Source organism: Oscarella lobularis, chromosome 12 (genome assembly GCF_947507565.1).
Source record: "Oscarella lobularis chromosome 12, ooOscLobu1.1, whole genome shotgun sequence".
NCBI classification, from domain to species: Eukaryota; Metazoa; Porifera; class Homoscleromorpha; order Homosclerophorida; family Oscarellidae; genus Oscarella; species Oscarella lobularis.
In genome coordinates, this window is record NC_089186.1 from 87,222 (window position 1) to 99,653 (window position 12,432).

The window sequence follows — 12,432 nt, forward strand, 5'->3', positions numbered from 1 at the left end:
ACGGCGGTTGCTACGTTAACGCACGCGTTTTGAAACTCTTATCCCGTATTCGCAATGGCGTCTTCGTCGACCAACGCGCCGAAACAGGATCTTAGTCTGCTCGAGGACGACGACGAGTTCGAGGAATTTCCCGTAGAAGGTAACAGAATGGATCGCGACAGTTGTCTTCGTCTGGGACCCCCTAACCTTTTCCAAACATCAGATTGGACAGAAAAAGAAGAAAACCACGGCGATCAGCACGTGTGGGAAGAGAACTGGGACGACGACAACGTCGAAGACGACTTCTCCCAACAGCTACGGTATATAAAACCCCATCATTTAGATTTTAATAATTTTTTTTTAATTTTTTAACTAGAGCCGAAATTGAAAAACACGGCCACAAAACGGCTCAACAGCCCCAACCACAGCCCATGCAAAGCTGAAAGACTTAACTATATTATGTACACTTTGTGTTGGTAGAGAATAAAGTTTCAAATAAATCTGACATGACGTTATCGCGATTCGCCTCCATGTACTTCAAACACCATAGATCGAGATCATCATCGCTATCTTCTGGGTCTAGACGTGGTGGTGGTGGTGGCAGCTCTTCCTTACGTTTCTTAGATGAAGGAAGAGGAGGAGTCTCAGATGAAGATTCCATAGATGGAGGTGACGTTGCACGGCTGGATTCTTTCGCTGCTAATCCATGCTTCTGATTGGCTGGAATAAGCGACGTGGGATGAGCCACGCTGCTAGGCAACACGCTCATATTAATCCCAAGTACAGATTTATTAGTTCTCATTTGAATTCTTGGCTTGGGTGACGGTCCCAGAATGTCTGGACTCTCTTCACTTTCTCCACTTGACGTTACAGGAACGATGTCAATTGGATGCTGATTGGCTGAAAATTGTTCCGCTATTTGACTCGGATTGATTTGATTTTCGTTCACAAGTGCCATTTCTCCACAAGATGATGCTGCAACATCACCATTTTCTTCCCTTTGTTCCTTATTACGTGCCAGATTCCTAAAGAGACGCTCTATTATTTCAGCGTCCTCAGGCAATATTATACAATCCTCAAGAGTCAATTTATCATCATCATCATCATCATAATCATCATCTTCTACTTCCTCCTCCTCCTCATCAAACAAACCAATAATTGCCCTCAGTGCCGTGACATTGATCTCCTCACTTTCCTGTCTCAATTCCGATTCTTCAAGTCCCATCAAGACTTGAGATACTTCTCCCACGGCGTTGGGACGCAATCCCGCTATAGAAACTAAAGGTTGTTGATGCTGCTGATTGCCATGCAAGCATTTCAACGTGGCGACGATATCGGCTTCGTCGCACAAATTACGCACGGCTTTCGTTCTGACCACGCCCTCTTCTCCACATACGTACTTCAAGTCGTTGACTACGAGAAGAAATTCGCCGTTTTCCACGTGAAGATGATAGGAGTGGAGAACGACGACGCCGCAGATGACTTTCTCGTCGTCGACGTTGTCGTTCACGATCGATTCGACGGCGCTTTCGCTCAATATCGACCTGATGCTGTGTTTTCCGTCCGAGAGACGAACCAGAGCGAGATTCAGCGGCGATTTGGACATCGATGACTGCGTGCGACCTTCATCGACCGTTCGAAAGACGTATTGGACCTGAGCGCGTGGATTCTTCGGCTTGGGAGAGCCGAGAGCGAGAGAATGAATCCATGGCGACAGAGCCATTTCTACGTTCAACGTGCGCTAGACCTGAACCGCTGTCCTTCCACGACTTCTGCGACTCAAAGACTGAGGCGAGTCAACGTTAGCGAACATGGAAGCGAAGGCATAACTATAAAAAGATACAGAAGCGAGAGGAACGCTGCCCATCGAGTAGCAAACACGCCTAAATGTATTTAGTCATTATTGCTGATACTGATTGACAAACAAATACAGTAGCCAAAAAAATGCTCCTTTCAGGTATTGGTACACGTACCGTAATAAGTTCAACTTGAAGGAATGCTAGCGTAGGAAAGGCCGCGGCATTCGCAGGTAACAGGGCAGTTTCCAATAGCCCCAAGCGATTGACAAAGCCTATAGCACTGAAACCCGCAGATTCGTGAAGGAAGGCAGTTGACAACGGAGTAGACAGAAAAAACAACGAAGACCAGTAGAAGACTCAAGAAAAGCTTTGTCATTGCTGTACCCGTAAACCAATTGACTAGAAACAGACGATCACGCCCTATATAAGCGTGTGTAGGTGGACGCTTAGCTTACAAAGTAACAGGAAAGGAAATGATGGAATGACGTAAACAAAAGGAAGCGAGACAGAGAACAGTAGGCGAGTATCTACTCAAAAAATGGGCTGAGCGCGTGGATTCCTCAGGCGTAGAGCCAGCAGACATCAGAGAACGTGCGCTGAACCTTTAGGGATCACTTATTTAAAAATTCTATATACTGAGTTGTCCAACCGCGACTCACTGCATGCTGAGCGCAATACGTTTAGCAAAATCAGTCTTCTCACAGTCAAAAGTGGCAGCAACTTATCCTATGTGATGTAGAACTGGTGCCGAGCTTGAACTTGTTGACTTGGAGGCATCGGCAAATCAGAGTAGAGCACTTGCGACCATCAGTAGGCCAATGCGCTTTACACTTTTTAGAGCAATCACTTATACAGTCTGACCCTGACAAAAACCTCTCTGGCAAGACTTTCTTAGTGCCACTCACTTCAGTGGGACGGATGCCGATGTTGATGAAAACGACAGTTTCAGTAGGACGGCCGTAGACAACGACAGTTGCATAGACAGAAATAGCCACAAAGACCAGTAGAAGACTCGGTGACGACTTCATCATTACCACTTGTTCCTATTTGACTAAGCGTGGGTAGGCAGCACCGTATATAGCTTTGGGAAGCTTAGAAATTAAGTAAACGGGAAACGAAGAACGTAAAGGAAGCTATGCAACGAAGGAAGCTAGCAAGACCTGATGCTGTGTTTTCCGTCCGAGAGACGAACTAGAGCGGCGATTTAGACGGTACGACCTTCGATGATCGTTCGGAAGACGTACTAGGCCTGAGCGCGTGGATTCTTCGGCTTGGGAGAGCCATCATTCTACATTCGACGTGCGCTAGACCTCGCCAAAGAACTCGATTGATTATATAAACACGTGATGCGAATGTTCTATCTACTCTTTTCCCACACTAGCTATCATATCCCACAAACAATCAGTCACAAAAGACGTCTTCTTCGAATTGAATTCGAACTGCTTGACGCCCCCATTGAGAGCAACGACCCCCTTGATCTTATCCGCCGACTCTTCGTCGTCATCCCACTTGATACCAATGACGTTTTTGACCAAATTCGCGCCATAATAATGAAACGTTTTCTGTTTTTCATTTTTTTCTATTTCGCCGATTCGCTTCTCCAACTCGCGCTGTTTCGCCTTTTCCTCGCGCTCTTCGACGCGCATCTCTTCGATTTCTGCTCGCGTGACGTCGATCGACTCGATGACGTCACGCTCGCGAGCAAGGAGCCGTTCGGACGCTTTCGACTTCGAAATCTGCTCCCGTTCGTTCGCCAGCAGAGCTTCGATAGTCGATCGTCCATTCGCGTCGCTCTCGATCAATTTCTTGCTCGTTTCGCGACGACTCGTCGACGTTCCGACGAGAACTTCGTCCAACGGGCGAATTTCTCGACTCATGGCTTCGCAACGAGCCGATTTCCACGCGTCGAAGTCAACAGAGAACTTGTCGAGCGGCCAAACCACTGAAGACGCCGTCATTTTCAAAAACCGATTTGGAGAGAGTCCCGTAATGGTTTACCAACGTCCCGTACCTACCTTGACGTCTTCCCCTCTTAGCGCGCATGCGTTACTCGAACCTTTGTGTTTTCCTTCGCCTTGAGCCCGAGATATGGTAAGTCCTCGTCCGCGCTCGTCCGAATCGGCATTTCCGATCTCTCCCTCCTCTAGCCGAAGTTCACCGAAGACGAAATAGCCGGTCAGTAAGCCAAACAGAGTGGGGGCCCTCACATCCGGAACTCTCCTTTTCTCTCTCTCGCGCAGACAAGAAGGACGCCTTTCTCCTCTTCGACCGCAAAGGCGACGAAAAGATCGACAGCAATCAAATCGGCGACGTCCTACGCGCAATCGGTCTCAACCCAACCGAAGCCGAATTGAAAAAGATTCTCCACGACGTCGATCCGACCGGTAAGGGAAATGACCACGCCCCCGCATCATTAACCGAAAAAATTTCTCTCTCTCTCCCCGAAGGCGTAAAGCGCGTTAGCTTCGAAGAATTTCTTCCCATCGTGGGAACGCTGTCGAATCGACGCGAACAGGGAACGCAGGAGGATTTCATCGAGGGTTTGCGCGTTTTCGATAAGGACGGCAACGGGATGATATCGGCCGGGGAATTGCGTCACGTGCTCACGAGCTTAGGCGAGCGATTGAGCGACGACGAAGTCGACCAGCTGCTTCAGGGCGTCGAACACGATAGCGGAGGAAATATCAATTACGAAGGCACGTTGAATATTTGCGTGGGCGTGGTCCACTCCTATGTATGTATTTTCTCTTTATTTTTATATAGAGTTTGTGAAGCTTATTATGTCGCAGTAGTGGCAAGCTGACTGGTTCTTTTCGACGGGGGGTCGTGTTTTTCTTTTGTGTCTGTTTTTTCCTCTTGGTTTTGGTTTTTCGTGCACTTTAGTAATAATACTAATAAGATTGATTACATGTGTCTCTCCGGGTGGGCGGTGTCCTTACTTCCTGTGACGTAGGCCACACCAACGAGTAATGGAATGCGCGCTGTTATTTATCCTCAGGCCTAATGGAATCCTTTGTTTCCTAAGCTGTTCTGCCTGGCACAGGTCATGGAGCGATGAAAGCCGTAGAGATTGGGTATCATACATCTGCTTGTTTTAGATAGAGGAAGTTAGGTGTTCCCTATGGGAAAGGCCACCCAAGGGGTTATGGGTTATCTTATGTACGCGTATCGAGTGTAAGTTCCGCAGCGTAGCGTAGTGTTGGGCTGAAAGGTTGGCTATATATAGGCAATGACTTTACAGTGGTGGGGTCATGACTAATAACTATTGATGCAGCCGATTTTTATTTTTACAATCAAAATTTGCAGCGCCACTAAATGCAAAACACTGCAGTCATAGAAATATGCCAGTCTGTTGTTTTGCTCCAGTCTCATCTGATAGTTAGAAAAGAAAAAATGAGGGGGAGGGGGGAAACAAATCCTAAATACAGCCTTCTACACAGTGCAATTGCAATTGATGTCTCTCTACAAAAAAATACATAAAACACGACAGTCAATGTAGATCTCTTTCCCAAAGAGTTCTCTACGTTTTAAAAAATGCATTCGGGTGAATTATTGGAGTCAGTCCTGTAGGGGGCATTATTCCAATTGAAAAAGTCAGATCATACATGCAGGGTTCGTCGGACGCAACAAAAAGCAAGTGAATATCTCGTACAGTATTTCTAAATATTATTTGTGACCATGAGAGGACTCGGTGTGCTGTAAGTGCGCGGTCAAGTACATAGAAAAGCTCTAAGCGGTGTGACCTCCCTCTGGCGCCGTGAAACGAAACGCCGCTAAGGAAAGCTCTATTTGATCGAGATCTGGAAAGCCTTGGATGGGGATGCCGTTCTCTCCACCGCCTCCACTGCCAAGGAGTGATCCAATCACCATTCTACATCCCTGTATTGCTCTTGTTAGTTCTTCTGCACTCGCAGCAAGTCCAAGGACTTCTACAATCACAAGAATTTATTATTGCAATGACGAAATATAAAGGTTAAGCAGGTGGGTGGTAGCCTAGATATTATAAAAAAAAGCACAGGAACAACGGCAAGTTTGACGTCATCTAGGAGACTTGCTAACCTCTAGAAGCCATCATATGGGGAGAGGGGGGATTAGCCTACAGAAGGAGAGTACAAAAAGCAGCAAAGGAAACAGCATATCCTAGATAAGAAGTGGAGACTGCAAGGAAAGGAGATTACCCCCCCTCTCTCTCTCTCTCTCTACAAGAATTTAGAATGTCATCAATAGAGACGTGGTTCAAGAGAGGAGAGTTAGCCTATGGATAGCTGCTGTATGAGGGTCATAGTAGTTTGGATGATCCCAAATGACCAATAAGGCCACTGCTCTATTGCAGTGTCTGCTGCTCTTTCTTACCGTTCTCATCCCATTGGTTTCTCCGCGACGGATCGGAGAGCGCTTCGCGTTCATCCTGCCGCTTCACATACAGATCCTGTATCGCCGCAAGCCAATTATCTAAAGAACCCGACATCTCCCCTCCGCCAAGCAGAAGACGATGTCTCTCCATCAAAATCACAATAGCCTCCATCTAGATAAAAAAACAAACTCAATAAAAGAGACTCGTCTCTCAACCCTTCCCCCCCTACCTTAGCATGTTCCTTGAACTGATCATTGATCAGCTTGTCGAGACGCGTTGGATTGGGCGGAAGACGAGGCACGGACGAGACAAGCGGATACGAATTTCGTCCCAAGTAGCTCGCGACGTCCAACTCAACTCGTCGTCGTTCCTGTCCCAACGCTTTCGTCTCTTCAATGCATGACTCGATGCGCAGATGAAGCTCGTGCGACGCTTTGGGACGCGACGGATCGTACTGAGACGGAGGCGGAGGCGGCATGCCGGGATGACCGTTTGGAGTGAGAAACGGATTGGGAGCTGAGTGGGGACGAAAGCCTTTGTGGTAGCCCAAGCGAAGGGATGAGAACGCAGGGTAGCCTCCTCCTCCTCCTTGTGGCATTGACATTCTGTGAGAAGAACAGAGATATATGATATGTAGGTCTTCTATATTTGGTAGCCCTATAAGCATGTAAGTGTTCTAGGTAGACTCCGTATTATAAGCCCACAAATTCTTTCTTAGAATCCCAAGTGACTATAATAAACGGATCTGCTTATAAGATAGTCACTAGTTTGTTCTCAGAATCCAAACAATTAGCTGCTAAATCTGATGCGTATACAATTTAACAAAGTGTATATATAGCCTCTTAGACTAGAGACTCTAGGTACATCCGAAGCAACCACAACATTGACTCTCTATGCATGAACTTCCTCTCATTAGGTAGGTGTTAAAAAAGTGATAGAGGTTACACCGAATCCTATGCCCTACTAGTGATATTCCTCTATCTTTTGACTCACCTTTGATCGTGATGGACTGGTGGACTGGATCCGGGTGTCGAGCTTCTCGGCACAGCCAACAGCTGCGGTCGACTGCGCGGCGGATGATTAAACGAATTGCTTCGTCCCACTTGCACAGCGCCGCCCTTTCTCAACTTCACTCCGGCTCTCACCATACCCGGATACAAATGCATCTGAGCTGCGGCCGCCGCCCCCGCCGCCGCCACCGCCGGCGGAGGAGGAACAGGTGCAAACGACGCCTGAGGAGGAAGCGGAGGATTCAACTCAATAGCAGGTGGCTGCGGTGTCTCGTTTGCCCCCTCTGGTTGCTGCTGTCCCGTATATAAAATTCCGTCGGAGAAACGCCGACTCTTATTGGCAAGTCGAGGCGGTCGATTTTGCCGATCGTTGAATCGAAGCATAACCGAACTTCCATTGGAACTGCGAGAATAATTCGTTCTCGTTTGATCTTCATGTATCGTGTATTGCCAATTGGACGGCGTCGACGACACGAGCGACGTCCCGGATGCCCCATAGGTGCCGCCGCCGCCTCCGCCTCCGCGAACATAACGAGACGGCGGCGGAGGCGGATATCCGGGACTTGATTTATAAATATTCACACCGTTGGTGCCGCCGTTGGTGGTGCCGCCGCCGCCGCCACTACTTCGATAGAATCTCGGCGGATCTTTCGTCACCATTCCGTTGTGTATGATAGGCGTGGCCAGAAGAGGCTGTTTCGTTTTCGCCGGACTCCCGGACGCCGCTTTGGGATATGAATGCCTATTCGCGCTGACGTCATCTTTGCTTTGCCCGGACGACGGCTGAGGCGGGGGTGGGCTACTTCCGGCTGATACCGGTGCAGATTTATCCGCTTCCATGGAACGCGTTGTTGTTTGAGGAGTGGAAGGCGTGTGTTGCCATGGATTCGAGCGACGATTTCGTTCTGTGCCCATGAGCGCTGAATCAGCCGAGGAAATGGAGCCGAATGAGGATATTGATCCGAGAGGAGTTTCGTAGCTCGTTGCTGCGGCGGCGGTCACGTGCTGGAACGTTGGGTCGGCGTCTGACCATGACCAGGAAGGCGGATACGTTCTACGAAGTCAAAACGCCGGTATAATCGTCATTCACGACTATCTATAGTATATACGGTCAAAACGCCGGGTACAGTGGGAGCGCGGGAGCGAATACAGTCACTATGCCGGTCCAAATGGGTGGGAAACGACTAGAATTAGGCGGTCAAAATCGCCGGGTGTAATCAACAGAGGTACTGCATTCAGTCACGACTATCTATCTATAGTATACGGTCAAAACGCCGGGCACAATGGGAACGCGGGAGCGAATACAGTCAAGATGCCGGGGGTAGGATCAGCTGAGGAGTGAAGGGAGCGCGGGAACCAATCGGATGAGGAGAAGAGCGCGGGAAAACGAATGGGATGACTGGGTTCCCCATGCGGATGTCAGAGAAACCGGAGGAAGAGGAGAGAAATCCTCCTATGATCTTTAGAACGAGAATAAAAAAAATCCCGGTGTTCGTCAGAGCAAGGAATTTCATTTACTCAAAAGGGAACCCTCTCTAGATAAGCAGTCCTGGAAACTACTTAGAAAATTAATTATGGGCAACATTATTGCGTTTTCCCCACGACGGTCAGTCAAAAAAAAGAAAACGCGATGGGCGCGAAACGAAGGGGTCTGTGCGCGCAGTGGCGCAGTCAAAAGGCCGGGTAATCGCGCGGGATCTTTTCAGTCATACGCTGACTGACTCACCGATTTTCATTATCCAAAGGCGACGGAGGTGGCAGGCTTCCCTCGTTTCCCGAATCGACGTCGCCTAATTCGTCGGCGAAGAGTTCCGAGACGATATTGAAGGCGACGTGCTCCGACATGGCGTTCTCCTCTTTCGACCAGCCGTAATCGTTTCGATGGTGACGTCGCGCGACGACGGCGCCGCCGTCGCAGCTTCCCATCGTCGCTTTTACGGGTGTCTGCGCGTACGAGACCGTATAGATAGAGAAAGGGAAGCCACGTAAGGGGGAAATCGTCGCGTCTAGTCAACGCGCAACGATGATTGGAACGCGAGACGACAAGGCGATATCTCGCCTCGTTCTCCTTCCCTTCCTGTTCTCGCACGATACGATTAATGCCCGTTCCGTGCTCTACGACCCGCGAGTAAACACGATAACGCGCGACGGTTACATCCTGTTGGAGAAAGGTCGCGCCTTCCGCCTCACCACCCCAAAGCAGAAAGCGCGGCGTTCTTTGACCCCGCCCCCCTTTTCTTCTTTTTACCCCTTTGGCAGACCACGCCCCCTCTCGAAAACCCACCTTTCCCTTCGCTCGCTCGACGCCTGGACGAGCGATCGGTCCCGGATCTTTCGTTCGACTTCTCCTGTCGCCATACGAGCCGAACACGTGTCCCTACGCCGAGAGACAAAGCCCGTGAACTGGTGAAGTCAAAAACGCGCAAGCGGAAGTTGCGCGACGACGAGCGAACGTTTCTCGCGCGTCGAACGTCGAACGAATCGTCAATCGGGACGAGACTCACCTCCGTCAAAACGACGACAGGATGAAGACGTTCGTCGTCGTCGTCCATGCGCTTCTAACAGTTCCAAGTGACGTCACCCCGTCACGTGAACGGGCGTATCCTTATATTTACGCGCGAACGTCATCCTGCGCGTTCAATCGAAAGCGATTTCGGTCTCTTGACGAGTGCGCCACGTCGTCGCGTAGCCGAGCAACGTCGACGAGGCCTATAAACCGGTAAGAGAGACGAATTTCCGCCGTCGTGGCGTGATGTGTCTAATTAGCCGCGACCACACGCGCGTGACACGAGGGGGCGGGGGATGAGTCATTGAAGAAAACCGTACACACACCTGCGTCGATCTCATACAAAGAGCGCATACCGCATACGCGATAACATCAACACGAATGGAACGTCTCTTTGAGATTCCTCCACGCCGAAAGCGACTGAGGGGGGAAGAAAAAGATATCGGTTGCCAAGGCGACTCTCGCGCGCGCGCGCGCGCGAGTGAACTCACCTTTCGATTTAGTTCGAGTTGAAGTTTCGCATCGGCGATGAGCACGCGTTTGATGTCTTCTCGTTTTTGCCTATGAAACGTCTCCATATCTCGTTCGGATTGACTCACAAATGAACTGCAAAAATAAATAATAATTTAAATATTTATTCCTATGACGTCGACGCGTCGTCGTGCCTCAATTCTTCCTGCGCTCTTTCGACGCTCTCCTCCGCCTTCTTAACAATTTGCTCATGCTCCTTTCGACGCTCCTCGATCGACGGTCCCCCGCCGAAAAGTTTCGCTTTCAAACTCGAAAACGACAGCGCGTTCGGCTAGAAATATATTAATTTGATTAGAGGAGTCGTATAAAAATCTCACGTCTTTTTCAAAGTCGGCTTTCGCTTTCACTTTCGAGTGCAACACCTGTTCGGTCTGTTCGCACTCATATTGAACGATTTCGCCTTTCTTAGCGACAGATCTAATAGACTATGTTTACACTTCTTCGCATACTCACTATGGCATACTGATAAAATCAATTATTTAAATTTTTACCTCATTGCGTCTGCATAGAGCTGATACTCTTTCATTGGTTCTCCGAACTGGGTTTCGTCTTGTTCGGAGAAGCCTTGCACTAGTCCAGCTAAGCTAAAATCAAAATCAAATCAAATTAATAAACACGTGACGTTACACTAAAGGTTACCCGTCCAAACGATGGCTTGCACTTTGAAGACAGTCTCCCATCTCTGGCTCAATACCACTCCAATCACTAACAATTATTAATTAATTATGATATCTATTTATTGTATTTTTGCTTACTTGAATTGTTTAGCTAGGTCTGCAAAAAGCTTGTAGATCTGAAGTCTTTTGAATCCGACTTTCTGTAGAAGCAAAAGTCAATAAATCTTATTATTGATTTCTGACTATTTACCCTTCTGACGTCTATGACTTCTTTTGTACTTTCTTCCAAGGCGTCAGCATACGTTTTCAATTCCAAAAATCGTCTAGATAGAAGAGAAAAACGTTACAAGTCATTGAATCTACGAGTGCTTAGAGAACTTGTCTGGTTTTTTCAGTCCTATTGTAGCTGATAGCTGCTTGAAGAAGGAGTCGGACTAGATAGAGAAAAATCAATGCAAATACTACAGTAATTAGAATTTGTTACGTACTTTCATTTCAACTCCACTCATCAAGACTTTGAAATCATAATCCTGAAAGATATAAATGAAATCAAAAATACAAAATTATTTTCTAAATACTCTAGTCAAAAAATCGTGATATTTCGGATGGGCGGACAAGACGGAGTGCTTGCTCACACGAACCAAGAATGTCTGCATAGAAAGAAAGTCTCTCTCTAATAGATCGATTTTAATTATTTTATTAACCTAACCTGAAACGCACACCTCCTGTGACCAATCAAATCATCATTGAATTTATCCAATTCCGGCGTTCCATTTTTCCAAACAACATTCACCTAAAAATAGCCAAAAATAAAAAGAAAACCGTCATATAGCTGCATCACTTACGACTTTCTCTGGCAAAGGAGGCACAATGACCTGAGAAAGAAGAGATATCGAAATGACCACGCCCACGAGGCTCCTCCCCCCTTGCATCTCACCGATGGATGCGAAACAACGAGACAAGTTCGCAACGCTTCGAAATCCGAATATCGTCGAAATACGGTGAAAGTTGGCGGCAATTTGGCGTCGATCGATGATCCTATTCGAATCCTAGGTGTGTTAGACGCAATTAGGGATTCCGATTGTTATTTTTGGCGTCGTCTCACGTCGTTTCGACTTCGTATTCAACGTATCGATCGACGAGAAAGTTCTCCGTGTTCGTCACGCGTTTCTCGTTCGTTCCGATTGCTATGTCGGCGACGTCGGCGACGCACTCCGCCCCGTGTTCGTGGACGTACTGATCGAGCGTCTTTTCCTCGTCCTCGTCCGGCTCCTCGTGCGGATTGTAGCGAATCGACGTCATTTTGTGCAGCGGCTAAAGCACGCATGTGTCCATCCTTACGGTGAATGTAAAGCTTTGTTGTCATGGTTTCGCTCATAACTTTCGAAATTTATTCAAAATGTCTCAAAAGAACAAACAGGTGTATGGTATGTATGAGTGCGTCCGTGCACGCGCCTTTGATATATCATCTAGTCAAGCCAAACCGGACGCGCCAAGCGCACACGAACCGCACTCACCGTTATCAATTACACGCATGTATGAATTCTTGACCTGCACCTCGCCCCCAACTTGAAGATTTGGGGCCAAAGTGCAGTTATGGAATTCAAATGTTTAGACTTCGACTCTTTGGTGTATA

The 12,432-nt window shown here is 48.0% G+C and overlaps 5 protein-coding genes across 5 annotated transcripts; 2 read left to right on the plus strand and 3 right to left on the minus strand.

The window, feature by feature from the left end:
* The first annotated feature begins 33 nt into the window (after positions 1-33).
* Positions 34-494, plus strand: LOC136194147 (26S proteasome complex subunit SEM1-like). Its single transcript, XM_065983198.1, has 3 exons — positions 34-139; positions 203-299; positions 356-494. Exons 1-3 carry the CDS (start codon positions 55-57, stop codon positions 420-422), a joined length of 249 nt encoding a protein of 82 aa, XP_065839270.1. The 5' UTR covers positions 34-54; the 3' UTR covers positions 423-494.
* On the minus strand, positions 319-3,062 carry LOC136194144 (uncharacterized). The gene has a single exon (XM_065983196.1). It carries the CDS (start codon positions 1,700-1,702, stop codon positions 437-439), a length of 1,266 nt encoding a protein of 421 aa, XP_065839268.1. The 5' UTR covers positions 1,703-3,062; the 3' UTR covers positions 319-436.
* Positions 3,063-3,787: 725 nt separating this feature from the next.
* Positions 3,788-4,687, plus strand: LOC136194146 (myosin light chain 3, skeletal muscle isoform-like). Its single transcript, XM_065983197.1, has 5 exons — positions 3,788-3,869; positions 3,926-3,953; positions 4,019-4,162; positions 4,226-4,474; positions 4,542-4,687. The coding sequence occupies exons 1-5, from the start codon at positions 3,867-3,869 to the stop codon at positions 4,568-4,570; spliced, it is 453 nt and encodes a 150-aa protein (XP_065839269.1). The 5' UTR covers positions 3,788-3,866; the 3' UTR covers positions 4,571-4,687.
* A 354-nt stretch (positions 4,688-5,041) lies between these two features.
* On the minus strand, positions 5,042-9,822 carry LOC136194142 (atrophin-1-like). Its single transcript, XM_065983194.1, has 7 exons — positions 9,647-9,822; positions 9,427-9,519; positions 8,869-9,086; positions 7,126-8,196; positions 6,362-6,737; positions 6,132-6,303; positions 5,042-5,707 (listed from the first exon to the last, which is right to left on the minus strand). Exons 1-7 carry the CDS (start codon positions 9,692-9,694, stop codon positions 5,508-5,510), a joined length of 2,178 nt encoding a protein of 725 aa, XP_065839266.1. The 5' UTR covers positions 9,695-9,822; the 3' UTR covers positions 5,042-5,507.
* A 123-nt stretch (positions 9,823-9,945) lies between these two features.
* On the minus strand, positions 9,946-12,117 carry LOC136194143 (sorting nexin-4-like). The gene is made up of 15 exons (XM_065983195.1): positions 11,902-12,117; positions 11,734-11,845; positions 11,642-11,671; positions 11,506-11,589; positions 11,375-11,446; positions 11,285-11,326; positions 11,175-11,230; positions 11,047-11,119; positions 10,935-10,996; positions 10,819-10,884; positions 10,671-10,763; positions 10,497-10,596; positions 10,314-10,450; positions 10,140-10,254; positions 9,946-10,068 (listed from the first exon to the last, which is right to left on the minus strand). Exons 1-15 carry the CDS (start codon positions 12,096-12,098, stop codon positions 10,021-10,023), a joined length of 1,287 nt encoding a protein of 428 aa, XP_065839267.1. The 5' UTR covers positions 12,099-12,117; the 3' UTR covers positions 9,946-10,020.
* Positions 12,118-12,432: the final 315 nt, after the last annotated feature.